This window comes from Dipodomys merriami, unplaced genomic scaffold, assembly GCF_024711535.1.
Source record: "Dipodomys merriami isolate MVZ:Mamm:240054 unplaced genomic scaffold, mDipMer1.0.p SCAF_44, whole genome shotgun sequence".
Classification (NCBI taxonomy): Eukaryota; Metazoa; Chordata; class Mammalia; order Rodentia; family Heteromyidae; genus Dipodomys; species Dipodomys merriami.
In genome coordinates, this window is record NW_027206002.1 from 8,014,424 (window position 1) to 8,041,798 (window position 27,375).

The 27,375-nt window shown below is 49.2% G+C and overlaps 2 protein-coding genes across 7 annotated transcripts; one reads left to right on the forward strand and one right to left on the reverse strand.

Annotated features, from left to right (window-relative positions):
* Positions 1–2,593: 2,593 nt before the first annotated feature.
* Slu7 (SLU7 homolog, splicing factor) lies at positions 2,594–15,393 on the reverse strand. Of its 4 annotated transcripts, none has more exons than XM_069993945.1 (17): positions 15,300–15,393; positions 14,056–14,196; positions 13,596–13,778; positions 12,718–12,871; positions 12,130–12,210; positions 11,712–11,876; positions 11,320–11,388; positions 10,368–10,415; positions 9,870–10,001; positions 9,506–9,603; positions 9,289–9,356; positions 9,021–9,160; positions 7,737–7,898; positions 5,076–5,180; positions 4,893–4,964; positions 4,672–4,785; positions 2,594–3,765 (listed from the first exon to the last, which is right to left on the reverse strand). In XM_069993945.1, exons 3-17 carry the CDS (start codon positions 13,763–13,765, stop codon positions 3,583–3,585), a joined length of 1,761 nt encoding a protein of 586 aa, XP_069850046.1. In that variant the 5' UTR covers positions 13,766–13,778; positions 14,056–14,196; positions 15,300–15,393; the 3' UTR covers positions 2,594–3,582. The 4 variants fall into 4 exon arrangements, with proteins under 4 accessions (XP_069850046.1, XP_069850044.1, XP_069850048.1 ...); XM_069993943.1 differs by having other exon boundaries at positions 15,261–15,366; XM_069993947.1 differs by having other exon boundaries at positions 15,326–15,344.
* A 370-nt stretch (positions 15,394–15,763) lies between these two features.
* On the forward strand, positions 15,764–23,041 carry Pttg1 (PTTG1 regulator of sister chromatid separation, securin). 3 transcript variants are annotated; one of them, XM_069994040.1, is made up of 7 exons: positions 15,764–16,070; positions 16,244–16,321; positions 18,219–18,353; positions 18,685–18,866; positions 20,588–20,681; positions 21,471–21,629; positions 22,901–23,041. In XM_069994040.1, exons 3-7 carry the CDS (start codon positions 18,263–18,265, stop codon positions 22,978–22,980), a joined length of 606 nt encoding a protein of 201 aa, XP_069850141.1. In that variant the 5' UTR covers positions 15,764–16,070; positions 16,244–16,321; positions 18,219–18,262; the 3' UTR covers positions 22,981–23,041. The 3 variants fall into 3 exon arrangements, with proteins under 3 accessions (XP_069850141.1, XP_069850140.1, XP_069850139.1); XM_069994039.1 differs by lacking the exons at positions 15,764–16,070; positions 16,244–16,321 and adding an exon at positions 17,530–17,609; XM_069994038.1 differs by lacking the exons at positions 15,764–16,070; positions 16,244–16,321 and adding an exon at positions 17,621–17,752.
* The last annotated feature ends 4,334 nt before the right edge of the window (positions 23,042–27,375 follow it).

A 27,375-nucleotide genomic window follows, 5' to 3' on the forward strand; every position in this document is an offset into this window, starting at 1 on the left:
CCTTCTCCATCCAGGATATCATCATAGGATGCTCGATGGTCTGTAGTGACCACAGCATAAATTTGTCTTGGCATGTCTTGCCCTAGTAAATTGGCAGTGAGGTTCTTTGCCACTAAAGGGCGTATCTTTCCCTGTTCTCCATCTGGGCTAGTCCATGTCATAAGGGCAGCCGTCTCTTTGGACTGGGAGTTGCCCCCTACCCCCAATATCGGGGGCCCAGGTGCAAGCTTCCAGTCCAAGGGCACTTCCTCCTCCCTGAGTATGGTTCGATCTGCCCCGGTGTCAATTAAGCTGTGAAACCTCTTTCCGCCTATGAGAATACTCATTTTAGGGCAGAGTCCGTCCACCAGGGGGAAGGTCCAATGGGCCTGGACCGCCCTGCCACGAGGCTGCCTGGGCCTCACAGCAGAGGGGGTTCCTCCTTGAGTTAAGGGGGCTAGAGGATGCCCCTCCCCTAGTTTAAAGGCTTCCCATCTAAATCAAACTTGGATCGACAATCCTTTTTCCAATGGTATCCCTTCCTGCACCTGGGGCAGGGCGTAGGGGGCAGTTTGGCCCCCCCGGGCCGGTTGGTGGGGGATTGTTGGGAACAGTCCCTCTTAAAGTGCCCCTTCTGCCCGCATTTAAAACAAGTCCCCCTCCCCGATGGTCTTGGGGTTCCTCGGCCCTGGGCTGCCAGCGCCTGGGTAATAGCCTTAGTCATTGCAGACGCCTGAGCCTGGAAAGCTAAAGCTAGTGATTGGGACAGGTGCTGTTGCGTTCCCACATCCTGCGAGGCCACCACCCATCTGCTCAGGGAACTCTCTCTCAATCCCGCGCAGGCCATGCGGTGGTCTGCATTCATCCCTTCCCAGACCAGCAGCTTTACAAACTGATCTCGGAGGTTCCCTGCTGGCAGCTTGCGGTGAACGCTCTGTTGGACTCGGTCTATGAAATCAGGTAGAGGCTCACCCAGTTTTTGTCTCACTTCTGCTATGGGGGACTCAGTGGGCCCATCATCTAGTTTGTACCACGCGGCAAGTCCTGCCTGCCTCACCTGGTCACGGTACGGGCCAGGTATTGCGGCCTGTTGGACGCCGGTGGAGTAGGCTTCCCCTGTCCCTGCTAGCATGGCATAAGTAATAGGTATCGCGGGTTGAGCCTGCCAGTTTTTCTCCGCTTGCACTCTGCATTCCTCCTTAAAGAAAGCATGCCATTTAATAAACTGAGAACTAGTAAGGACGGCTTTGGCCACATCCAGCCAGTCCTTAGGGACACACGGGTGATAAGCAATGTCCTGTAACAGGGTCTGGGCCCAAGGAGAGTTTGGGCCATCCTCTGCCACTGCCTTGCGGAGCTCTGTAAGATCCTTAGCTTTCCATGGATACCATTCCAAGGGCCTGTTAGCTCCTGGTGCCAGATTGACTGGTGGCCTAGAGTCTGGGCTCTCGGGTGGCCCTTCCCTTCCAGGGTAGGTCTCCGAGTAGGTTACTTCCCCGGCCCTCGGCCCCTCCATGGAAGGTTGGTAGGGGTCTGGGTCTTGCAAGTCCCTCTCGCAGGTCTTGTAGGGCACCGTACCTCCCCTCCAACCGGGGGAATAGGGAGGGGGCCTAGGACCGTCAGGATCACCTGGGTCAGAGGGGTTAACTTTCACCCTTGTTTTGACTTCCACTGCGCATGTTCCAGTGCATTCCTGGTCGAATTTGACCCATTCCTTTTCCTTCTCATTTCCCAAGTCCTCCTGTACTCCTTCTAGGCCTAATGTTGCCTCCTCCTCCTCCTCCTTCTGTGAAATAGCATTACCCATACTAAGGGTTTCACTTACCCCGAGAGACCGCTTAGCCTCGGCCGGTATCTTTTCCTTTCGTGCCCCACGCTGGGTGCCAGATATTGGATCCTCGTCTGTCCCACGAAAGATGGAAAGGTAAGTGCGGCGCTCCCCTGTTCTCCAGCCTCCCTCAGCCCGGGAGACAATCAGACACAGTAGAGAGCCAATTCAAGCAGGTAGAAAACTTGTTCATTTGCAGAGAGCAGCCCTTTTTAAAGTCAAAAAGGGCGGGTGGCATGGCAGGGAAGGAAGAGGAACCAATCACTGTCAAGGTCACACCCTATTTATGCACCTAAGCCTTCATGGGCTGGTTAGGCACTGAACGTAAGGTGAATTGGGCTCTGCCCACTCTACTCCCTCTCAGCGCCATCTTTGCTGCCCACGTGCTCCGCACTTAGCCACTCCTACTCCATAAAATTTGAGTGTGAGAAAACACCTGAGGGGCTGGGAAGGTGGCTCAGTGGTAGAGCGCTTGCCTTGCATGCATGAGGCCCTAGGTTCCATTCCTCAGCACCACATAAGCAGAAAAAAAAAAAGGCCAGAAGTGGCGCTGTGGCTCAAGTGGTAGAGCACTCGCCTTGAGCTGAAGAGCTGAGGGACAGCACCCAGGCCCAGAGTTCAGGCCCCACGACCGGACCAAATAGAAAGGCTAGGGGACTTATTTTTGTTAAAGGAATGCTGAAAAGTTCTAATCCAAACTCACAAAGGTTAACCCAGGCTTCATGGAGGTCCTATAACCCATTTTATTTTACCACGTTATTTCAAACGTTACAAATCATTCACAGCTGAGTGTTCATCACATCTTTATTAAGATAAAATACAAAATAGACACACCAGGGACAGACTTTCTGTTGGGCCACTGCAAGACAGGAACATGGGAACATTGATTTTGGCTGTCCTGAAGAATTAGGTTTGCACTGCAGTTTAACTTTTCCATTAGCTGGCATCTGGAGACCGGGTGTGTATCTAGTCTGTGACAGGACTGGCCCAGCTGCCCCCTACCTGCTGCCGAGGTGCTGGATTAGCATGGTGGTTTGGATGCTGGTCGGTCAGTCCATGTCTTCTGGTGTCAGTGACTTTTCCCCATCCCACTGGATCAATGTTACAAAAAGGTTCTCAGAAGCTTGAGGACCATCTTCATAATTGAGTCAAGGGGCCTTCACGTTTCGCTCTCTGTAAACTTTACAGTGATCCTGCTGGCTATGAAGATGCGGTGCACTGGATGATGTCTAATCTTTTCTTTGTGTGCTAGCTCAGGGCCTGGGTGCTGTCTCTGAGCCTCTCTGTGTTCAAAGCTAGTGCTCTACCACCTGAGCTACAGAGCTCCTTCTGGCTTTTTCTGAACATGGCCTTTCCTGCCTGGGCTGGCTTCGAACTGCCATCCTCAGATCTCAGCCTCCTGCGTAGCTTCCATTACAGGCACAAGCCACCAGTGCCTGGTTTGTTTTTGCTTTTTTGAGAGAGGGTCTCCCTATGTGGCCCCGGCTGGCTTTGAACTTTCAGTTCCCCTACCTCAAGCTCTGTAGTATCAGAATTACAAGCATGCATCACCACACTCAGCTCTTAGAAGACACTTGAGAGGGTGCCAATGCTGCTTTCCACACCACTATCTCCAATCCCTTCCTTTTGTTTCTTACTGTGGAAAGGAATGAGATTACTTTTGAGCCTTCTGAAAGCTTTATTGAAGTCAGGCCCCAAGGGACAGGTCACGGTTTTTCTATCTATGAGGTTGCGGTGCATGCTGGACTGAACCCTGGACTACCTCCCCCGGCGAGTTACTGCTGGCCCAGGAAAGAGGCCATCGGGTCATCTGGCCTCTGACGTTTCATTCTGTAGGCCTCCATTTCCTCCTCCGTGGGCTCTCGAGTTTCATACACACTGTTGTATGGCCGTTTTCTCTCGTCAATTTGTAAGATCTCCTTGACATGGAGCAGGCGGGCCTCCTCGGCGTTCAGTGCCTGGAGAGGGGAGAACACCACATTCTAGCCATCCCGTTTTTGATATGGAATCTACAGCTCCGTACCAAGCCCTGCACCGCCTGGAAGGGCTCGGGAGGGCTCCCTGTGAGTCTGCCACTCACTACTTGATTCAGGACATCTCACAGGACACAAAATGTTCCACGACACGTTTCGTCAGTGGAAAAGAAATGCGAGGCTCACTTTTTTCTGACACAAGCCCACAGCGGATGTGAGTGTTGTGATTCTGGATTTTCTCAAGGGTTTGCTGAGACTTAGAAATGGTGGGGCTAACCCGGGTACCGGTGGCTCACGCCTGTAATCCGAGTTACTCTGGAGGCTGAGATCTGAGGATTGGGGTTCAAAGCCAGCCCGGGTAGGAAAGTTTGTGAGATTCTGATCTCCAGTTAAACCACCAGAAAACCGGAAGTGGCACTGTGGCTCATGTGGTAGAGCGCTAGCCTTGAGCCTTGAGCTGAGGGACAGGGCCCAGAGTTCAAGCCCCATGACCAAAAAAAAAAAAAAAAAGGTGGGGGCTAGAAGGCCATTCCTACTGGGCAATGCATCACAGCTCTAAAACACAGCTTTACAAAGCTCATTCCTAGGGGGAGACAGGGAGAGCGGAGGGAAAAGGTGACACTGCCCCAGAAGAAAGGTACTCATTACCTGACTTATTAGGTGACTGTACGTCACCTTTACAGAAACAGTAACAAATAAAACTTAAAATAAAAAAACAACAAAACACAAAGCACATGTCTTCAGGTGAGCACGAGCAATACTTATTCAGCACTGCAAGGAGGAGCCGGTGTCTAGACCACAACTCTCCTGGGATCCACGCAGAGCCGAGCCAGGGGCAGGCGGGGCGAGATCACACAGGACTCTGTGTGACATGGAGACTTCCTTACACACCTTCTTCAGTTTCTCCTGTTTCTTCTCTTCGTCATCGCTGTCAGAGCTGCTCTTCCGGTGCTTCTTCTTCTTTTTCTTCTTCTTCTTCTCTTCCTTTAGTTTTTCTTGGTGCATCTGCGGGAGAGGATGGCCACCCAGGGCTGTTAGTATGGTAGTGAGCGCAAGCCTGGGCTCCTCCCTCAGAGGTCTGAGTTCAGAGCAGTGATTCGGACGGAACTCACCTCCACGAGCGTCTGTGGTTTCTTCACCGACTCTTCGCCAGTCTCATCACTTATCACGCACTCCTCGGCGTTCTGTGTGACAGAGTCGTGTTACCCATGGTTAGACAGAAGGGAGAACAGGACACATGAGAAGAGGAGGCAATGATGCAGGCGTCACACGAGAACTAGAGGACAGCTACTTACAGCAGTCTCCTTCCCAGCTTCTCCAGTGCAGTAGGAATACTTGAAGAACGAGTGACAGCATTTGTATCCCCATCGGCCTTCTTTCCAGTAAGATCCCCAGATGTGCTGCAGAGAGCGAAAAGGGGATTACTCACCAAGGAATCTGCAATGAAGTCGCTCGTGGACTCTTTATGGGCTCAGAAATTGACTTGGGTATTCTAGTGATAATCTGGAAGAAATATGGGGATTCCAGGCCTGGGTAACAGAACGGGCCACATTCAAGTGTTGAGAAGCTGGCATTGTAGTTATAATATCTTGAGTTGTAATTCTCAAAGCCTGTGTCAAAACATAGCCTATTTGACTTCTCTTAAAAATTGAAAGGCAGGGGCTGGGAAGGTGGCTCAGTGGTAGAGCGCTTGCCTTGCATGCATGAGGCCCTGGGTTCGATTCCCCAGCACCACATAAGCAAAAAGAAAAAAGCCAGAAGTAGCGCTGTGGCTCAAGTGGTAGAGTGCTAGCCTTGAGCTGAAGAGCTGAGGGACAGCGCCCAGGCCCAGAGTTCAGGCCCCACGCTTGGACGCCCCCCCCCAAAAAAAAAAATAAATAAAAATTGAAAGGTACCAGACTGTCCTGGGCCTATGTACTTTGCAATAGGTGACAGCTGCTGAACAGTGAAGGTTTCCTGTCACCCTGTTTTCACAACTTTCCCAGCTCTTTCAATTACCAGTGGCCTGGGTAGCTACAGGCTGATAGGTTTCTGATCCCTGAGTTTGAAAGTTACAGTATGATTACTTTATTTTCGGTAGGTCGTGGGGCTTGAACTCTGGGTCTGGGCGCTGTCCCTCAGTTCTTCAGCTCAAGGCTAAAGCTCTAATACTTGAGCCACAGCACCAATTCCAGCTTTTTTAGTTTATGTGGTGCAGAGGAATAGAACCCAGGGTCTCTTGCATGCAAGGCAAGCATTCTACCACTGAGCTACCTTCCTAGCCCGCAGTTTGGTTTAAGAGTATGATAAGCCGGGCGCCGATAGCTCACGCCTGTAATCCTAGCTACTCAGGAGTCTGAGATCTGAGGATCACGGTTCAAAGCCAGCCCTGGCAGGAAAGTCCATGAGACTCTTATCTCCAATAAACCATTAGAAAACCGGACGTGGCACTGTGGCTCAAGCGGTAGAGCGCTCGCCTTGAGCTGAAGAGCTGAGGGACAATCCCCAAGCCCAGAGTTCAAGCCCCACGACAAAAAAAAAAAAAAAAAAAAAAGAAAAGAAAAGTATGGTAAACAGAGCTAGGAGTGTAGCTCAATGGTAGAGCATGTGTAGGCCCTGGATTCAATCCCCAGCAAGTGACAATACTGCTTTATGATGTCACACAAAATGAAATATACTAACATCTGCCACATATTCTTGCCAAAATGTTTAACTACATCAAGCCCAGACTGTGGGCCTCAATTCTTACCACACAGGGCACTGAGGAAAAGCTGTGATATTACTAGGGAATATTCAGGGATAAAATTTGAGACAGTGTACAGATAACTCTGGCCGGTAAATAAATGGTCACTGTCAACGAACAGAGAGATGGACTCTGAAAGAAAGATGCAACCATCAAATCATGATCAATAGAAAAACCCAAATCAACTAGATTCTGACTGAAAAAAGAATCTATTCAAAGCATTTTGTATATATATATATATTTTTGTACCGGTACTAGGGCTTGAGCCCTGAGCTCTTTTTGTTCTAAGCTAGTGCTCTACCACTTGAACCATAGCTCCACTTTTGGCTTTTTGTGGTTAATTGGAGATAAGAGTCTCTCATACCTTTCTTGCCCAGTCTGGCTTTGAACCTCAGTCCTCAAATCTCAGCTTCCTAAGTAGCTAGGATTATAGGTGTGAGCCACTGGTACCCAGTTTGGGTGTATAGCTTTTAAAAAATAACAGGGTTAAATTAAGTTTTAAGGAATCAATAATTCCTGGGAAGCAAAGTAAGAGTAACCTGGCTCACTAAGAGAATATCCTTATTTTTTAGGAGATAGGTGATACAGTGTTTATGGGCAAAATGTCTGCAATTTCTGAATGTTAACCAAATGCATAAATAAATAGGCTGCCTGCCTATTTAAAGGTGGCCCACAGCTTTAATCCTAGCTACGTAGGAAGCTGAGATCTGAGGATTACTACCTTCATACACAAGCAAAAATGTCTGAAGTTGAAGTGTGGCTGAAGTGGTAGAACACCAGCTGTGAGCAGAAAAGCCGAGTGAGAGAGGCCCTGAGTTCAAGCCTCAGGACTAACACCAAAAAGGAAAAAAGCAAAGCAAAGCAAAATGTGTGAAGTAAATCTATGGCACAATTATTTTGATTCTAAGTGGGCACACCAGTGAACATAGTATTTTTTTTTTTTTTTTTTTACATTTACCTGTTTTTAGAAACATTTCGTAAGACAAGGTTAAAATGCTAACAGGAAATGGCACTGTGGATCAAGCGGTAGAGCACTCGCCTTGAGCTGAAGAGCACAGGGACAGCGCCCAGGCCCAGAGTTCAAGCCCCACAACCGATTAAAAAAAAAAAAGAAGAAAAAGAAAAAAAAAAAAGTAAAATGCTAACAGAAACACAACCACTGTGGGTGGAGTGACATTCTCACAGGGAAGCCCAGGCCGAGCAAAGCCAGCGGGGACAGAGGCTTAGGACGCACCGTGTGGTTGTGGATCTTCACATCCTCTTCATACTTGGAGCAGGCCACGGCTCGCTCCTGCCCCTTGATGACCGCCCCATGCCGTGAGTACTCCACGTAGTCTTCTGTCTGGGCTAAGAGCAACTCAGCTGGAGGAGCATCCAGATGTTCTTGGCCACCATACTGAAAGAACACGGACACTATGAAGTACAGTTCCCAGCAAACACTCACACTCAAATCTCTCTGAAGGGTTTTTCTTCAGTCAGAAGGAGTAATTTTAGTATATTTAAGAAAAGGCTATGAAATAAAGTGTTTCCCCCATTTCACAGGCAACTGAAAAACATTGCTAGGCACTAAGTTCTGCTTTCCCTTGGCTCAGGACGTGGTGTTTTAGCAGAGCCTGCTTCTCCATTGCTTTGCCCAACAGCAAGTTAGCAAATGGATAAAGGCATCTGTGCGCTGGGTGTGGAGGTGGAACCCTGGGAATGCCATGCTAAAACTGAGCTCAAACCTCAATATTATCCAAAGGAAAAGAAAACAAGTCAAAAGCTGGGCTAGTGAACCGGAGGATGAGTAGTCATAGGAGGTGAGAGCGCTCCTTACCACAGCTTGCCTGCTTGCTAACTACTCTACACAGGGGCACCTTTGAGCACGTGGCCTGAGCTTAGCCGGCCTGGCCAGGAGACTCAGCTGACTAAGGATGGTGAGAAATTATGTACCTTTCATTTACGCTGCTGAGTTCTGGGTTATTATGTTTTGCTGCTGAAGCTTTTACTGATAGAAAATCTGACTAGGGGCTGGGAAGGTGGCTCAGTGGTAGAGCGCTTGCCTTGCATGCCTGAGGCCCTGGGTTCGATTCCTCAGCACCACCTAAGCAGAAAAAGCTGGAAGTGGCGCTGTGGCTCAAGTGGTAGAGCGCTTGCCTTGCATGCCTGAGGCCCTGGATTCGATTCCTCAGCACCACATAAGCAAAAAGAAAAAAAGCCAGAAGTGGCGCTATGGCTCAAGTGGTAGAGCGCTAGCCTTGAACTGAAGAGCTGAGAGACAGCGCCCAGGCCCAGAGTTCAGGCCCCACAACCAGATTCTACCCCCCCCCCCCGCCCTCCCCCCCGCAAAAAAAAAAAAAAAAAAAAAAAGAAAGAAAGAAAAAGTCTGACTAAGCTGACTAAGACTGAGGAAGGAAGAGACTCCTCATGCATTCACCAGGGCTGGCTTTGTATTGTATTCCAAATGGAATCCCAATACTCACCAAGTGGCAACTTCTCTCTATGGAAAAGTCATTTTTGGGGAGCGCAGCAAACTCACCTTTTCCAGGATGCTTTCTTTCTGCTGTTCTTTGAAGTCTTCCTTCTTGACTTTGAAGGATTTATACAACAGCTCCAGCTTCGTGGGATCCGCCTGCAGGTGCACCTCCGAGCCCTTGTCATACGCCTCCCAGGCAAACACTAGAGTCAACACATCTTAATGAGGACCAAACCACACCCACTGCCTGTTTCTTTAAAACAAGCTGTAAAAAGCAGTATGTCATTTCTATGAGCTGACAACAGAAAACCTTAGCATGCAGCACACTTACACTGTGTCTGAGCCATGGAAATGGTATCTCCTGTGTACCTGACGAAGTTATCACCTGCATAACTCACTCTGTGAATACAAAACCAAACCAAATAAGTCTCAGAGATGGGTTACTCTGTAAGGAAAGTAAATTTGTAAAAGAATCTAATTCCTGCTTATGGCTGGCTCAGAAAAGAACTTTTTCTTACTTTGAAATGTTAGTTCAATGTCGTACTTACTCATCTGGATTCTTCCCTGCATTGGCGTAGGGATTTTCTCTCATCGCTCTAGTTTTGGGATCATAATAGGCAGAATTTGGATCTAAATTTCTCAAATACTAGAAAAAAAAATGTTTAAAGGCAGAATTAACATTTGTTTATTGAAAAAAAGATTTCAGCTTCTAAGAGCTGGTCTTGACCTTGTGTGTGTACGTGTGTGCACATGCACACATGTACACTTGTAAGTACACGTGAAGAGAATATCACTTTATTTTGGAATGACTGATGATATTACAGCAAATAAAACCTACACCCAATATACATAACCAGTAGGCTTGGAAAACTACTATTTTTCACATGTGTAGATTAGGTTGGCAAGGCTTACTTTTGCAATATCTTCTCGAATCCTTAGGTTCCGGACTGTAATTCGCCTCTTAGAGTCAAAATTCTGTCCAGGCATGTCAATATCATCTGCATATTTATCTTCATCCTCATCTTCACTGTTGTGATCTTTTTCCTGAAAGAGCAAACCGGAGGATGATGGTAAGAACACTGGACAGCATTTAGGTCTTGTGTTTTTTTTTTTCCCACTTAATTCAACTTGTTTAACAGCTACTTGAAAATGGTTGAAGTGGCTTGTGTGCATGCATGCAGACAGAATAATGAAGCCTGCTGCATCTGTTCAGGAAAGGGGAAGGAGCAAGGGAGAGTGGAGGAGGGGGAGAGAGCGGTTGGAATACATTCTACGTATGTGTGGAGATATCCTAATGAATGTCCCCCTCCTGTATATAACTAATGAATGCCAACAAAAAACTATTGTTATTATTACGATTACTCATTGAAAACTTAAAGTTAACGTATACCCAAACGAAGCACTTCATACCGTCTGAGAATTTGGTTCCTCTTCTCCCCACTGATGTTTTGGAGAATTCTGTATTGGAAAAGAAGGAAAACATAAGTTTATTCTACTTATTCTATGGATTGAGTACTACTAGAAAAATATAACTGAACCATATAAATCTAACTGAACAATCTATCTCTCAATCACAATGAGCACCAATGTTCTGGCTACAGAACGACTTTGTAAACAGTTTACCTTTGTGTCTACAAAGCCAGAACATTTCTACACAATTTTCATTTATACGGAATTGTAATGACACAGAGTAACAGAAGAGTTAGATGACCAAAGTGCTTGTGCTTGACAAACATTTCCATGTAGTCATCTTCATGCACACGAGACCCCTAACACTTTAATAGATTTCTGTAAACCCAGACCAGAAATGTTACCAGGATCACATAGGTATTTAAAAATATTCAGAACCAAAAACAAGCTTCATAAACTTTTGGCAATGCAGAAATCTACTTGGTAAAACAATACTGAGATTTATGGAGAGCCCAAAGTCCTTTTCAGAATGAAATACTTTTCTTCACAATTGTTCAGGACTCCTCCCCCTTCTCTCTTTCTTTTGTGCCATCTTGGGGCTTGAACTCAGGGCTTGGGTGCTTAAGGCTAACACTCTCTTGAGCCACAGCTCCACTTCGAGCTTGGCTTTTTAGTGGTTAAATGGAGATAGTCTCACTGGCTTTACTGCCTGGGTTGGCCTCAAACCACAATCCTCACAAGTATGAGCCACTGGTGCCTGGCATTCAGGATACTTTCGAAATCTACAAGGCTCTCTTTAACAAGGCTTCAAGATTAAAAGGATAACTTGTGTATAGTATTTCTTGTTCCCTGAAATTGTTTCTAACTAGAGAGATACAAAATAAATTCCTGTTCTGAATTTCATTTTGTTGAAGACACTGAATATTTTGCATTGACAATTTTGATTACTTACAGCCTGTTCCACTAATTTTCCTGAGGCTAATTCTTCTTGTAATTTCTGGGCTTTCAGCGTTCGTTTTGCCTAAGGGGGGAAAATTACATTTTACTTAAAAATGTTCCAATGACTATTTGACTTTCATATATTTAAAGCGAATGGCATTAGTATTTTCAGACTAGGTCACTGAACAAGAGATCTACTGCAGCCGCAGGCCTATGACCTTCAAACTCATGTTTGAGGCAGGCATTAACGTAAGCTTGAAGGAGACGATAAAAGAATGAGAGAAGCCACAGCCAAACAGGGCTACCTGGCTACTCACTGCGGACCTGTGCTATAGAAATGACAGCGGCGTAACTGTCAAGTCTTCAAAAAACCGCCCCTCCCCCGAAACCCAGAGTTCCGCTCACCAGGTCAACTTTGGCGTACTCTTCCACGATTTTCATGTGTTCCTCTGGATTGTAGCCGTTCCAGCGATCTCTCTTCCCGTCGTAGTCAAATGTGAGCTGAGGCTGGACGTGCTCATCTGGCGCTATGTTAGTCCCAGTAAACTTGGCCCCAACTCGTCTGGGTCTCTGGAAAGCATAAGAGTCCATTTTACCCTAAGTACCTGAGGCCCAGGAACTAAGCGGCCATTACACACTCGGGACTTTTTAGAATCTGTTTACTTATCAAAAGTCTTCCACCCAAACAGTCTGATGTAGTTTCACCCAGATTCATTTTTGTTTAATTTGTGCCCACCTACGGGTTATCTTAGAGAAAGAGAAGTTCTCTGACAAGGGAAAGAGACTGGCAGCGATCTGTAAAGCTCTCAGAGGTGTGCAGTACCTCAAAGCAGTCCTTCTTCTTGTGCGTCATGGCCCCACAGTTCTCGCAGGCACCTTTGCGGTACTTGGTGGTTATGGAATTCTGTCGAAGGGCAGAAAGAAAAACACAGCCGATGTTTTATTTCCTTACTCATCAAGTTACATGTGACTTTGGCTCTCGTGATTATCTTGTCTGCTGAGCCCATTTATTTGTTAAGAAGAAAACCGAATGCCAGGCACTGGTGGCTCAGGCCTATAATCCTAGCTACTTAGGAGGCTGAGATCTGAAGATCCTGGTTTGAAGTCAGCCCAGGCAAGAAAATCCATGAGACTCTTACCTCCACCAGATTACCAAAAAGTTAGAAGTGGAGCTGTGGCTCAAGTGTGAGTGCCTTGAGCAAAGGCGGCTCCGGGATGCTGTCTAGGCCCTGAGTTCAAGCCCCAGGACCAGCACAAGAAACCAAAACCCAAACCCAAAAGTACCTTCCTATGAAGGTAAATAAGATGACTACTTGTGTTTTTTTTTTTTTTGAGGTGAGGCCAGGCTGACCTTGGATTCACTACCCTCCTGCCTCAGCCTCCCAAGTGCCACACTCAGCTCAACACATACCTCTTTTACACCCCTCTTGTACCATTCTCCAGATGAACTGAACTGCTTCTGTTTCTCGGGTTGTGGCCTCTGGTGCTTTAAGGTGGGTCTTTTCGATGGATCGATGTACCACGGTACTGAAGAAATATACTGAGGGATGTGTGGATTGATATCTCTGTAATAAAATTTAAAACAAAATATCTAAGAAAATCCTGAAAACAACAATAATTACAAAGGCAGCGCACAGAGAATCTAGGAACAGAAATACTGCAGTGGGATGAGAAAGATGATATAAGCGCCGTGCTGATAACAGAATAAAGGGCAAGGAAGAATGGAGAAGTGAATGGTACAGTGGAGGAGGTTCTCAAGATGCTAATGATAGTACTGTGACTAAGAGGAGGCGAGGAGGAGGACAGGAATGTGCTAGAAAGTTACATCTTGTGCTAGGAAGTTACATCTACCAGGGTAAGAAGTCAAAAGAGAATGAATTAAAAGACAACTGATTAAAATAATCCTGTGGAGGTCTGTGGCTCAAGTGGTAGAGCACTAGCCTTGAGCTAAAGAGCTGAGGGACAGCGTCCAGGCCCAGAGTTCAAGCCCCACGACTGACAAATAAAACAAAAACATTGGGGTTCAGGGTAGACTAGGACAGCAGGAAGGAAGGGTGAGAAAAACAACAGCTCTTTACTGTAGACTCTCTGACATTATTAAAACTTATGCTTACGTGTTTCATAAATAACAAAAATTCTGCAAATGGTAAGAATAGCTTGTTATCAAAGCACAGGATGAGAACTTGGTAACCTTAATAAAAGAAGACTCTGGATTTGATAACCTTGTAAAGCAGATAAGAATCTGGATTTTTGAACAAACTGAACTGGTAAAAAATTAAAAGTACTTACTTTCCTTCTTCATCCACTTCTGCAGGAGCATTACCCAGCTTCCGCTGTTCTTCTAGCTCCTTCTTCTTCCTCCAGTCCTCTCGAGTCATCTTCTTTGGTTCCTCTAAACTCAGTTCTTTGGACCCCGACAGGGGCGTGGCATTAACTGTATCCACAGCTGCCGACGACATGGTGAACTGGCTTCTGAGAAAAGAAAGAACTGGTTTATAGTTTAAAAAAAAAGGGGGGGGGGAGCTGGGAAGGTGGCTCAGTGGTAGAGTGTTGTCTTGCATGTATGAGGCCCTGGGTTCGATTCCTTAGCATCACATAAGCAGAAAAAGTCAGAAGTGGTGCTGTGGCTCAAGTGGTAGAGTGCTAGCCTTGAGCTGAAGAGCAGGGCCCAGGCCGAGTTCAAGACCCACAACCGACAGACATGCACACACACACAAAAATTAATGGCAACATGTCAGTTTTCCTGTACCTGTATTAAAACAACAGAATGTGTCAGGTAGGTGGTACAGACAAATCCTGGTCCTCAGTAGGCTGGAGCAGGAGAATGGGGAGTTTCAGGCTTGTCTGGGGCTACATAATGAGTTTGAGGCCTGCTTGACTTAAATAGACCCTGTTGCAAATAAACAAAAGACAGAGAGAGAGAGAGAAAAAAGGTAAAATTATGCTTACACAATTTTACTTAATAGATTCAACGAGTTATAATGTCAAATTCCAACCCACAAAAGATCAGGGGCTGTGAAATTGGCTTAGTGGTAGAGTGCTTGCCTGGCTTGTATGAAGCCCAGGGTTCGAGTCCTCAGTACCACATACACAGAAAAAGCTGGAAGCAGCCCTGTGGTTGAAGTGGTAGAGTGCTCGCCTTGAGCAAAAGCTCAGGTACAGGGCCCTTGAGTTCAAGCCCCCAAACTGGCAACACACACACACACACACACACACACACACACACACACACACACACACACACACACACACACACACACACACACACACACACACACACACACACACACACCCCATCCCAGAGCTGGTGGAAGCAGCCCTGTGGTTGAAGTGGTAGAGTGCTCGCCTTGAGCAAAAGCTCAGGTACAGGGCCCTTGAGTTCAAGCCCCAAAACTGGCAACACACACACACACACACACACACACACACACACACACACACACACACACACACACACACACACACACACACACACCCCCATCCCAGAGCTGGTGCCAGGAGCTCACGCACGTAATCCTAGTTATTCAGGAGGCTGAGATCTGAGGATCGCGGTTCGAAGCCATCCGCCAGCTAAGTCCATGGATAAACAACCACAACCCCCCCCCCCCCCCACAAAACACGAAACCGAAGCTGGAACTGGCGCTGTGGCTCGGGCGGGGCGGTAGCGCGCTAACCCTGAGCACAAACACCCAGGGGCAGTGCCCGGGCCCTGGATTCCAACCCCAAACCCGCCGAAAACCAGTGGGTACGGCCCCCCCTTCCCCCCCAGGACTCCGATCCCCGGGATCACAAGCTCTCGAGGGAGACTCGCGTCGGGCGTCCCGGCAGGCACAGGCCGGGGCCCGCGCGGGGCGCCGGCCGCGCTCTCCTCGCCCCTGCAGGGAGCCTCGGGGCTCCCGGGCGTTCCCCCCACCCCAGTACCGCCATCCCCAACTCCTCGGCACCCTTCCTCGCCCAGTCGGGAGCTCCCCACGCAACCGCTCGCCCACAGACCAGTAAACCCAGCCGCCGATGTTTACTTCCGGCTCCCCGGCCTTCTCCCAGCAACCACTGCGACAGCTTTCGGACGAGCGACGCGTGCGCACAACGAGCACTCGAGGCGCTCACGCTCTTTGGCTCCAGAGGTATCGCGAGATTTGGGCAGCCGGTCGGCGGAGTGGTTTACGTCTCTCCTGGCTGTCGTTTTTTTAAGTTTTACGCCTTTGTTGTGGTCTTTTACGTCGTCGCTGCTTTCCGGCTGTCAGCGTGGGAACCCTGTTTCATTCATTCCGAAGCGCCGAATTTTAGGGCGGCGAGAAGAATACAGACAAAAATGAAACTAGATCTCAGACAGACGACGGCTTAAGACTCAGCAGACGTCTATGAAGGGAATGCGGAAGTTGGTGACGTCTCCAAGGAAAGCACAGTTAATTAAAGTAGCAGTCAGGAGGAGGCTGATTCATTGGGGATGCTTGTCTCTCCTCCCGTTTATATCAGTCACTGAAACGAATTTACAGATAATTTACACTTGTAAAACGTGAAAAACAAAACAAAACAGGAGCCAGGAGGACCAAGGGCATGTTTCTGGTAACTTCGACACACCTGGTCCACAAGCAAACTGGGGTTTGGTTTTATTCGAATACCATAAGACAGTTGTCATGTTGGAATACAATTGTGTTGACACCCTGGTTCTCCTTTGAAAGTATTGTATGAATCAAGAGGATGGAAAATATACTGGTTTTTGTGGTGGAATTTCTGTCACGAGTCACTTGCTTCTCTTTAAAGGTAAATGTAATAGCTAAACAAAAAAGTCCAGAAGAATTTTTGTAAATAAAGTTTACAGTGAGTGCCATTTAGGAACGTAGAGGATTAATTTTAATCTTAAAAGTCAGCTGTAGAGAGATACTGAAGGGAAGTAGGCAGTGGATCACTCAGACTTTTTTTTTTTCTTCCTGAAGTTCGCTGATGAGTTTTGCGGTCTCTTCAGCCAGGCAGGAGCCAGAGAGCACATTTCCCAGAAGAATTGGAGAAGCTGGGTAAGAGGTTCTCTCTGGAAGATTCTGAGATCAGGTCTGGATTGATTGCTCTGATAAACTGGATTAGGAGAAACTGGGATTAACTAGGGACAGCGTGATAATAGTTTATCAGTTGTGTAAATTATTCACCAGTAACAGGTAGATGTAACAAAGCTGGTCTGGTGGCATCATTAGGAAGAGAACCATGGCCATTCAAAGAAAAGGTGGGTAATGGTTTTCATCTGCTGAATCACTGAGAAAACTCAATGGCTTTGGGTGTTTCCTGTTGAAGAACAAGGAGGAGAACTAAGGAGTTAGTCTAGAAACTTTAGGAGCTAGAGCAGGCCCACTTGTGAGCCCCAGATATCATCCAGGCTTATTCTAAAAATGTTATAACTTTTTTGTGTGTGTGTTGATGAGTCCGTACAATGTTGTGTAATTTAGAGACACTGTGAGAAAATGAGGGGCTGAGGGAATAAAAGAAGGCACAAAAAGCCTCTGTGTGTGTGTATGTGTGGTGCGCTTGAACTCAGGGCCTGGGCGCTGTCCCTAGGCTTTTTTTACTCAAGGCTGGCACTCTACTACTTGAGCCACGGCTCCATTTCTGGCTTTTTGATGGTCAATTGGAGATGAGCATTGCATGGACTGTTTTGCCCTAGTTGGCTTCGGATTGCGATCCCCACATCTCAGAAGCTAGGATTACAGGCGCGATCCCTGGATCTCAGCCTCCTGAGCAGCTAGAATTACAGGCGTGATCCCCAGATCTCAACCTCTTGAGCAGCTAGGATTACAGGCATGATCCCCAGATCTTAGCCTCCTGAGCAGCTAGGATTCCAGGCGCGATCCCCGGATCTTAGTCTCCTGAGCAGCTAGGATTCCAGGCGTGATCCCCAGATCTCAGCCTCCTTAGCAGCTAGGATTACGGGCGTGAGTCACCCAGGGCCGGGTTTAAACCTTTTATTTTTACGCTGTCGGTTTTTAATCCGTTCCACGGCGCCATTTAAACAAAAAAGGCCCCAGGGCAATGAACGCCGGGGTCGAGTAGGCCGGGCGGGCCTTCGGGAGCGCCCCAACCCTCGGTTGTTTACATTGGTTTCCCGGGAAACAGCAACTTCCGGAGACGGCTTCTGAGGGCGGGGCCTGTGAGCTTAGGCTCCTCTCATTGGTTCCTCTCATTGGTTCCGTCCTTTCCCTTGAGCCCGCCTCCTCGCGGACGGACCAATCGGATCCCGAGTTATGGTTTAAACCGCGTGCGCGCGGCGCCGCTGGGGTTGCGGCGTCCTGGAGTTTGGCTGTTGGGGTCGGTTCGGTGAGCTCGGGGCTGGCGTGGGCCGCGGGGAGGGAGCGGAGGCGTCCAAGCGCCTGCTCTGGAGTTGGGAGCGGGTCTGAGGACTCAGCCCCTGGGCGAAGCGTCCATTGTCCAAGCTCGGCCTTCGCCCTCTGCTTACCTGTGTGTGTGGGGGGGGGGGAGGAAGGGGAGGGAGGGAGGAAGGGGAGGGAGGGAGGAAGGGGAGGGAGGGAGGAAGGGGGTTAGCTTGTTTTGTGCTGGTCCTGGGGCTCGAACTCGGGGCCTGGGCGCTGTCCCTGAGCTTTTGCCCAAGGCCGGGGCTGGGACTCGAACTCGGGGCCTGGGCGTTTGCCCCTGAGCTTTTTTGCCCAAGGCTTGGCGCTCTACCACTTGAGCCGCAGCTCCCACCACTGCCGGCTATCTTGGTAATTCACCGGAGATCAGAGTCTCAGGAACTGGGCCTACCTGGGGCTGGCTTCGAACCAGGATCCTCAGATCTCACCCTCTCCCAAGCAGCATGAGCCAATGGTGCCCGGTCTTGATGTTTTGTGTGCGCACCTCCCCTGGTGGGAAGTTTTTTGATGTGTGGCCTCCTGAACCTTTCATTTCTCTGTCTTCCCCCCCCCCCAGTCTCCAGCATCTCACATACAAGGCCCAATCCCTAGAAATCCAGGATGGCGACTCTGATCTTTGTTGACAAGGAGAATGGACAGCCAGGCACCCGTATGGCTCCTAAGGAGGGGCTGAAGCTGGGGTCCGGGCCTGGTAAGTGTGCCGAGCTCACCTTGCTCAGGTACTGGGAATGAACCAGGTGGGTGTGGTCCCGAGCCCTGCCCAGCCTTGTAGGTGAGCTTCCTGGGCTATTAGAGTCAGCTTTGTGGAACTTTTCTAGCTCAGTTTTATTAGGTGGTGGTTAAGGAACGGAAGCACAGGGCTGTTAGGGAAGTGAAGGCTCTGCCATTGGCCTGAAGTGAGGGTCAGGTGGGGGGGGAGGGGAGAAGGGGGGTGTGGATTAATCCGATAGACACAGGCAGCATTAGCGTTAATGTTAGAGGCGTGTATTCTAACAGTCTCACAGTAGAATTTTACTCTTCAGTCAAAGCCTTAGATGGGAGAACGCAGGTTTCAACACCACGCGTTGGGAAGGTCTTCAATGCTCCATCGGCCTTACCTAAAACTGCCCGGAAGGCCTTGGGGACGGTTAACCGGGCTACAGAGAAGCCAGGGAAGACTAACGGACCCCTCAAACAAAAGCAGCTGAGCTTCACTGGCAAAAAGGTGAGTGTGGGCTGTAACATGCTGGCTAAAAAACATTTGTGCGCTTTTTTCTGTATGTATATGTGCTGGTTATGGGGTTTGAACTCTGGGCCTGTGTTTTTGCTCAGCTAGCTTGTTGGCTCTGCTAGTGCTCTACAATCGGGAGCCATGCCTCTAGTCTACGTTTGTGCTGGTTTTGTTTTTGTGTTTCTTTTGGAGGTGGATGCTCTCAATCTTCTGCCTGCCTATTCTGGCTTTGAACAGATAGCCTCAGCTTAAGGTTACAGGCCCACTTTGGATATTTATTTATTTATTTTGGCCAGTCCTGGGGTTTGAACTCAGGGCCTGGGCACTGTCCCTGAGCTTCTTTTGCTCAAGGCTAGCATTCTACCACTTAAGCCACAGCACTACTTCTGGCTTTTTCTGGGTATGTGGTACTGAGGAATCGCACCCAGGGCTTCATGCATGCTAGACAAGCTCTCTATCACTAAGCCACATTCCCAGCCCTACTTTAAATTACTGTTGGCATCCTATTGCTTTCTTGCCTTTGACTAGAAGGGAAGTAGAGGTTGGGGGAGTCATACTGCTTGAAACTGAAGGTCTTAAGCTGGGTGCTGGTGGCTCACGCCTGTAATCCTAACACTCAGACTGAGATCTGAGGATCCCGGTTCAAAGCCAGCCCAGGCAGGAAAGCCTGTGAGACTCTTAACCTCCTATAAACCACCAGAAAACTGGAAGTGGCACTGTGGCTCAAGTGGTAGAGTGCTAGCCTTAAGCTGAAGAGGTGAGGGACAGAGCCCAGATGCCAGAGTTCAAGCCCCACAACCGACCCCCCCCCCCAAACAAACAAAAAACCCTGGTTTTCTTTTCTCTTTTTGGTTGGTAATGGGGTTTGAACTCAGGGCCTGGGTGTTGTCCCTAAGCTCTTTTGCTCATTGAGCCATAGATCCACTTCTGGTTTTTGAGTAGTTAATTGGAGGAGATGAGTCTCACCAGTTTTGAGTCTGGCCTGGTTTCAGACTTAGATCCTTAGATCTCAGCTTCCTGAGTAGTTAGGATTCCAGGCTTGAGCCACTTGCGCCTGATTTAACCCCATATTTGAGGAGTATAAACTTGTTAATATTATCTAGTGAATGATTAAGGTAAGTGGTGGAAAATCAGGTCTTTAAGCCAAAGCTGGCTTTGCTGAGCTATTCTGGATGTTTCTTGGTTATTTCAGTCAGGTTTGAACAATTGAGTTGATTAGCTCTGATTTCTCAATCTGCCTAGCCTAAGCTTCCAGGTGCTGAGACGTAAATTTTCCTGAGAGTCGTTCTGCTAGAATTTTATTTGATTTGTTTGGAGTTCCTTTTCGATGTAATCATTAAAACTGAGAAATTGGCTTCTTAGACTTATGAGCATGATGCTGGTGGCTCACCCCTGTAATCCTAGCTACTCAGGAGGCTGAGATCTGAGGATCCTGGTTCAAAGCTGGCCTGGGCGGGAAAATCTTAGAGACTCTTATCTCCAATGAACCACCAGAAAACTAGAAGTGGCACTATGGCTCAAGTGGTAGTGCACTAGCCTTGAGCTGAAGAGCCAAAGGACAGCGCTCAGGCCCAGAGTTCAAGCCCCATGACTGACCAAAAAAATTCACAGAATTTCCAACATGATACAAGTCACGTACAGAGAGGCCCTGCGTACAGTCTGTGCATGTTTCAGACTTTCCTTCTCACTGATTTGTTTTTCTTGGACTGTTCTAGATTACTGAGAAGACTGTGAAAGCATCAAGCTCTGTTCCTGCCTCTGACGACACCTACCCAGAAATAGAAAAATTCATCCCCTTCAACCCTCTAGGTGGGGCTTGAACATAGGGCCTGGGTGGCGTCCCCGAGTTCGTTTTGCTATAAAGCTAGCACTCTACCATTTTGAGCCACAGCACCACTTCTGATTTTTAATTGGAGATAAGGGTTGCATGGACTTTTCCTGCCTGGGCTGGCTTTGTACTGTAATCCTCAGATCTCAGCTTCCTGAGTAGCTTGGATTATAGGCATGAGCCACTGGTGCCAGGCTGCCTTTACTCCTCCCCTCCCCCCCCCCCCCCCCCCCAGTCAGTTGTGGGGCTTGAACTCTGGGCCTGGGCGCTGTCCCTCAGCTCTTTAGCTCAAGGCTAGCGCTCCACCACTTGAGCCACAGCACCACTTGCAGCTTTTTCTGCTTATGTGGTGCTGAGGAATTGAACCCAGAGCCTCATGCATATAAGGCAAGCACTCTATCACTGAGCCACCTTCCCAGCCCCTGCCTTTACTTTTAATCATCAAGTTTTCCAAGCCAGAAGATTGAGTGGCTTATATTTATGAATTTGACTAATCTAAGAACTAGATCCTTGTTGGATTTTTTGCTGGATCTGGGTGAGTTTTGGTTGAAGCAAATGAAGAAAATCTGGCTGAAAGCAATCTTAGTCCTTTTCTCACTAGCACTCAGCAGTGGCTGTGTCTGCTGGTGTAGCTGGAGTATCTGTCCGTGAGCCTTGTTCCCCGCTGGGAGTGGTCCCTGGTTGATTTTCCCATTGATCACACACTGACGGCTTTGAAATACTGGTTCATTGCATCCGGGTGTTCAGATGGTGCTTTGCCTTTGTGACAGATTTTGAGAGTTTCGACCTGCCTGAAGAACACCAGATTGCACACCTCCCCCTCAGTGGGGTGCCGCTCATGGTCCTGGACGAGGAGCGGGGACTTGAGACGCTGTTGGAGCTGGGTCCCCCTTCGCCGATGAAGATGCCACCTCCGGCATGGGAATCTGGTAAGCGCCCCCGGGAGGACGGGGGCGGCTTGGCCCTGTGGGGGACATGTGCGTGTGTGCGTGCGGGGTGGCGTGAGTCCTCTCTCTCCTTTGACCTACCTACAGGGCAGAGTTTCAGAATAAGTAAAATTTGCCTGTCATCCTAACTACTCAGGAGGCTGAGATCTGAGGATCGTGGTTCGAAGCCAACCCAAGCACCCTAATTAACCACCAAAAGAAGCCACAAGTGGCACTGTGGCTCCAAGTGGTAGAGCACTAGCCTTGAGCAAGAGCTCAGGGACAGGGACTAGGCCCCAATTTCAAACCCCACACCTGTCACACACACATAGAGACACAGACAGACTCACGCGCACATGCACAAACACAAAACACCCTCCACAAAACCCTCCTGATTTAGTCCCGAATGCCCTTGGGAAAGGAAGTTCTGAAATCTGGTCACTCAGCATACAGCTTGGTCAGCTGTAAGTTGAAGGTCTGAAGTGAACTTGGCAGACCCCTGGGCTGCAGCATTTGACAGGAACTGGTAGCCTGAGGGCACAGAATGTTTTTTTTCTTTTTTTTGTTGGGTTGTGGGGCTTGAACTCTGGGCCTGGGTGCTCTGTCCCTGCGCTTTTGAGCTCAAGGTGAGTGTTTTACCACTTGCCACAGCACCACTTCCAGTTTTTTTTTCTTCTGGTGGTTAGTTGGAGATAAGAATCTCAGACTTTTTTGACCAGGCTGGCTTTGAACCGTGATCCTCAGATCTCAGCCTCCTGAGTAGCTAGGATTACAGTTGTGAGCCACCGATGCCCAGCTTATGATTGGGTATTTTTAAGACTTGTTTCCTGATGGTCAATTCCTGGAGCCACAGCCACAGTTGAACTCTGAGGGGTTGGGGTAGAAATTGGATGAAGGGAAAAACCCCCCTGAATTTTGGATTAATGTCTGTTGCACTTCAGAAATCTAATGAGCCCCTCCCCTCCCCTCCCCTCCTCTCCCCTCCTCCCCTCCCTTCCCCTCCCCTCTCCCCTCCCCTCCTCTCCCCTCCTCTCCCCTCCCTTCCCCTCCCTTCCCCTCCCCTCCCCTCCTCCCCTCTCCCCTCCCTTCCTCTCCCCTCCCTTCCTCTCCCCTCCCCTCCCCTCCCCTCCCCTCCCCTCCCCTCTTCTCCCCTCCCCTCCTCCCCTCTCTTCCCCTCTCCCCTCCCCTCCCCTCCTCCCCTCTCCCCTCCCCTCCCCTCCCCTCTCCTCCCCTCCTCTCCTCTCCTCTCCCCTCCTCTCCTCTCCTCTCCGTAGAGGGGCTGCAGTCTCCCTCCAGCATGCTCTCCTGCCTGGACGTCCAGCTGCCTCCTGTATGCTATGACCTGGATATTTAACGTTCTTACTGCATTATGGTTTGCGTGTATGTGTGTTAATAAAGAGTTTTTTTGTTTAGAAGCGTCTTTGTAACACTCAGATGAGAAAACAGTATGAAAACTGCAGTACTTAACAGACCAGAATCTATTCTGACAGTAGGAGGGACTTGTCTGGTTTAAGTTACCTTAAACCCTACAATTTGTTTTCACAGCGCACTTTACAAGCCTTCTGTTTCCTCAGAAAAGAATGGCCTTCAGTGTGCACTTTATTGCCTTTCAATGGCCATTGACGAGTGACAGTTATTAGATCTGTTAATTAGAAGAGCCACTTCCAGCTCATTAAGTATTGCTAGGCATCCTTTATTGCTGGCTCTATTTAGTTTCTAATGACTTTAATACTCAGTACTCAGTAATTAGGATTTGAAAGGCTCTAAATCTTGTGAGAACTCAATCTCTTTGGAATCTTTTTGGTTCCCTGAAGATCAGGCAGATACAGATACTCATGGTGGTAGGCCCTCCCACCGCTAGGGGCCGCTGTGGGAACTGTTTCTCATGTTGGCAATGAGAATTGGAGCACTATAATAGAGCTTTGACTTTGCGAAGGGCACAAAAGCTGAGCCAGCTCATTGCCAAACTGCCAGCCAGTGCCTAGGAGACAGGCCCCCCGATTTCAAGCCCCCTGGAGGATGGGGTTTGAGGGTGTTTATGCGGTCAGTGTACAGAGTGATCTGCCGTGTGGGTGAGGGCTAAGCAGCAGAGCCAGATAAAGCGCAAGATCTGACTTTTCCTCCCTCTGACCTGCAGAGGCTGCCTGTGGGTGTTTGTGGGCAGTGGGGTTGGTGGTCAGTGGGTTGGAGGTAGGCCAGTGGCCTCCAGGTTCCCGGTCAGCACTCAAGGGAATGGCTGCCCAGGGCGCAGGCATGATCTATCCAGCCCACGCTCATGGGTGGTGCTGTGTTGCTATAGCAACCCCTAAAATGAGTAATACAATTAAGTGATGCTCTGGAGGGCTTTTAGGTTTTGTTTGGATTACAAATCTGAAGATGGAATTGAGAGATTGCAGGGCTGGAGGCATGGTTCAAGTGGTAGGGCACCAGCTGTGAGAAGAGTATTAGGCTTTGATGAGCAACGCTCTTGACTGCTTGTTTGCTTCTACCCTGCTGCTTTCTGTCCATTCTTTACCATTGGCCAGCTTGTTTGTTACTGGGACTTGAACTTGGGGCTTTGAGCACTTGGCCTAACCTGTTCTGTTCCAAACTGGCGCTCTACCACTTGAGCCAGAGCGTCGCAACCAGCTTTTTGCTGATTAACTGAAAATGAGACTCACAAGGACTTTGCTGCCCAGGGTGGCTTTGCACCTCCACCTCAGATCCTAAGCAGTCAGGATCGCGGACGTGAGCCACCAGCATCTGCCTTAAAGCTCGATTTTGCGCTCAGTCCTCTGCTTTCCAGCTTCTGGCAATGACACCACCCCGCCACGAGAGGGCGCCCCAGCCCTTTTGCCTCTTGGCAGCAGCTCGCAGGCTCAACTGGAACCTGTCTCTGAGCTCTCATGGTGGCCACGTGCGGCCTGGCATCTTTAGGATGTGGAAGCTTCTGAGGAAAGTCCTGAGCATATCAAACTCAGGACCCGTTTACTGAGACTTCTAAATAAAACTGGGATGGCGGGAGCCACGGCCGAAGCGTTGCCAGCACCGCCTGGGAACTGTCTGATGGGAGCAATCTTCCTGTGTGTTGCTTTGTTTGGTTCTGAGCTCAACTCTACTCCATCACTGGCCTGAGGGATTGTCCTGAGCGTTCCCGACATTCCCCTTAACGACCCTCACCTGTGAACCACTGGCATTGGTACTTACGCTTCCCTGCCAAGGACAGGCTAGAAGGAAGACACAGCCAAGCCAGTATCCATCCCTCCACCAGGCTCCTGAGGCCCGGTGCGGAGTCCCAGCATGTCCACCAGGGGGCGGCAGAGCCTTTCCACAGATCCAGGCTGCAGGCAAGGTGGCTCCCGGGTCCCCTTGGCATTGCAGTGACCTCTGCCAGCGGCCCCTGAGGTCCCCGAGTGGGGTGCGGGGGCAGTGCGGAGCTGCGTGGTCTAGGCTTTTCCAGGTTTTGTTGCTGAGTTACTTGCGTGCCAGGGAGCCATGGTGGCTTTGCTTTATTCCCATTGGAGTTGTTTCAGAGCTTCTTGATGAGCTGGGATTAGGTTTTGTGCACTGGTTTTCTTTTTCTCAGTCGTGGGGCTTGAACTCTGGGCCTGGGCGCTGTCCCTCAGTTCTTCAGCTCAAGGCGAGCGCTCTACCACTTGAGCCACAGCACCACTTCTGGTTTTCTGGTGGTTCATTGGAGAGAAGAGTCTCAGGGACTTTCCTGTCCTGAACCTCGATCCTCAGATCTCAGCCTCCTGATTCTAGTTTTCTTTAAATATACCTATGTGTTTGTATGCAGGTGTGTGTGCGTGTGTGTGTATGTGCATGCGTCCATGCACATATATTTGTACGTATTTATGTGGAAACTTCATAAATAGAAAGCTTATGTCACTCGATGTAATTAGAAGATACCAACCATAACAAAACAATGTTCCAGACTTTCCATTATCAATACTGCTGCTCACCCGAGGTCCACAGTCTGCGTTAAAGGGAGTTTAACACGGGTTACAGCCATGCACAGAGCCTCTTCAAAGTCAGCAGCAGCACTAACAAAAGCAGCAATAAAAAGAAATTACTGTTTTCTGTCGGTTATGGGGTTTGAACTCGAGGCCCGAACACTGTCCTTGAACTTTTGTTGCTCAAAGCTAGAACTCTCCCACTTTGAACCACAGCTCCAAATCTGGTTTTCAGATGGGTTAGTTGGAGATAAGCATCTCACTCCCGTCCTGGGCTGACTTTGAACCTCCATACCCAGATCTCAGACACCTGAGAGTCAAGTAGCTAGAATTACAGGCGTAAGCCACCAGCACCTGGCTATGAAATAATAGAGCCGGGCGCTGGTGGCTCACGCCTGTAATCCTAACTACTCAGGAGGCTGAGATCCGAAGATCACAGTTCAAAGCCAGCCCGGGCAGGAAAGTCCTTGAGACTCACGTCCAATGAACCGTCGGAAATGGAGCTATAGCTCAAAGGGGCAGAGCTCTAGCCTTGAGTGAGAATGTTCAGGGACAGCACCCAGGCTCTGAACAGCAAACCCCCAAATCCCCCCATCATTCACCCCACATTCTGATTCTGCTTATCCAAATACCTGCTTCCAGCCTGGACTTCCCCCTACTGCCTTGACTTAGTAATTTCTGGAACCTTCTACTTCCACCTCCATCACATGAGACTTGAGAGTTGCATATAATGAGGGGAACGAGTAGGCTGAGCTGTCTTGCGCTCCAGACCCCACAAACTTCGGGGCGATGTGATATTCTGAAGCATGAGTTCCAGTTGGAGCGGCCTTGGGGCTGTGGGCTGGTGCTAAGGTCCCGTGGCGGCTGAGGATGACTTGGCATTGAACTTACGAACGTCTCTCTCTGAGCATAGCTGCCGTGGCGGGCTGTGTGCGGGAGGTCTTTGTTGGTTGAGGAGGAGGTAAAAGGAGGAACCCGCGGCACGTGACGCTGGCAGAGCTGAAATTAAAAATCCAAGTGAGAAAGCGGATAGAAAAGCAAAGTCATGATTTCAAACCATAACGCCGGCCGGGGCTGACTGGAGGCAGCAGCCCCCAGGGGCCACCCACCTAACCCACCATCCTGCCTCCAGCCCTCCCTCCCCGCCCCGCCCCGCCCCGCCCCTCCCCAGCCTCCCCCACCCCTGCCTGCCTGGGTCCACAGTGTGTCCAGGCCTTTCTGGCCTTTCTTTTCTGTGTGGATCCCGGGGCTCGAACTCAGGGCTTGGGAGGCTGTCCTTGAGCCTTTTTTATGTGTTCCTTTGTGTGGTTAAATCGGCCTGGCTTCAAACTGTGATCCTCACATCTCAGCCTCCTGAGTAGGCCTTTGCTTTCATATTTTGTTTTCTTTGTTGGTCATGGGGCCTGAACTCTGGGCCTGGGCGCTGTCCCTCAGCTCTTCAGCTCAAGGCGAGTGCTCTACCACGTGAGCCACAAACCCACTTCTGGTTTTCTGAGTGGTTTATTGGAGATCAGAGCCTCATGGACTTTCCTGCCTGGGCTGGCTTTGAACCACGATCCTCACATCTCAGCCTCTTGAGTAGCTAGGATTACAGGTGTGAGCCACTGACACCTGCCCTCTTTCTTTTCCTTTTCTCATTTGTACCTGGGCTTAAACTCAGGGTCTTACTCTACCGCTTGAGCCACACCTTCCTTCCACCCTTTTGCTGGTTGCTTGGAGGTAAGAGTCCCTCCGATTTGTCTGCCTGGGCTGGCTTTGAACCTTGATTCTGACCTCTCAGCCTCCTGCGTGGCTGGCGTGACAGGCGTGAGCCA

Excerpts from the sequence above, each read along its gene's own strand:
- Pttg1 (XM_069994040.1), top strand. The coding sequence starts at position 18,263 with ATGGCGACTCTGATCTTTGTTGACAAGGAGAATGGACAGCCAGGCACC. Across the intron at positions 18,867-20,587 it reads TGAGCTTCACTGGCAAAAAG|ATTACTGAGAAGACTGTGAA; the intron begins GTGAGTGTGGGC and ends GGACTGTTCTAG. Across the intron at positions 21,630-22,900 it reads ACCTCCGGCATGGGAATCTG|AGGGGCTGCAGTCTCCCTCC; the intron begins GTAAGCGCCCCC and ends TCCTCTCCGTAG.
- Slu7 (XM_069993945.1), bottom strand. The coding sequence starts at position 13,765 with ATGTCGTCGGCAGCTGTGGATACAGTTAATGCCACGCCCCTGTCGGGG. Across the intron at positions 11,877-12,129 it reads AGAAGAAGGACTGCTTTGAG|AGACCCAGACGAGTTGGGGC; the intron begins GTACTGCACACC and ends TATGCTTTCCAG. Across the intron at positions 4,965-5,075 it reads AAGCTGGGAAGGAGACTGCT|AACGCCGAGGAGTGCGTGAT; the intron begins GTAAGTAGCTGT and ends TCTGTCACACAG.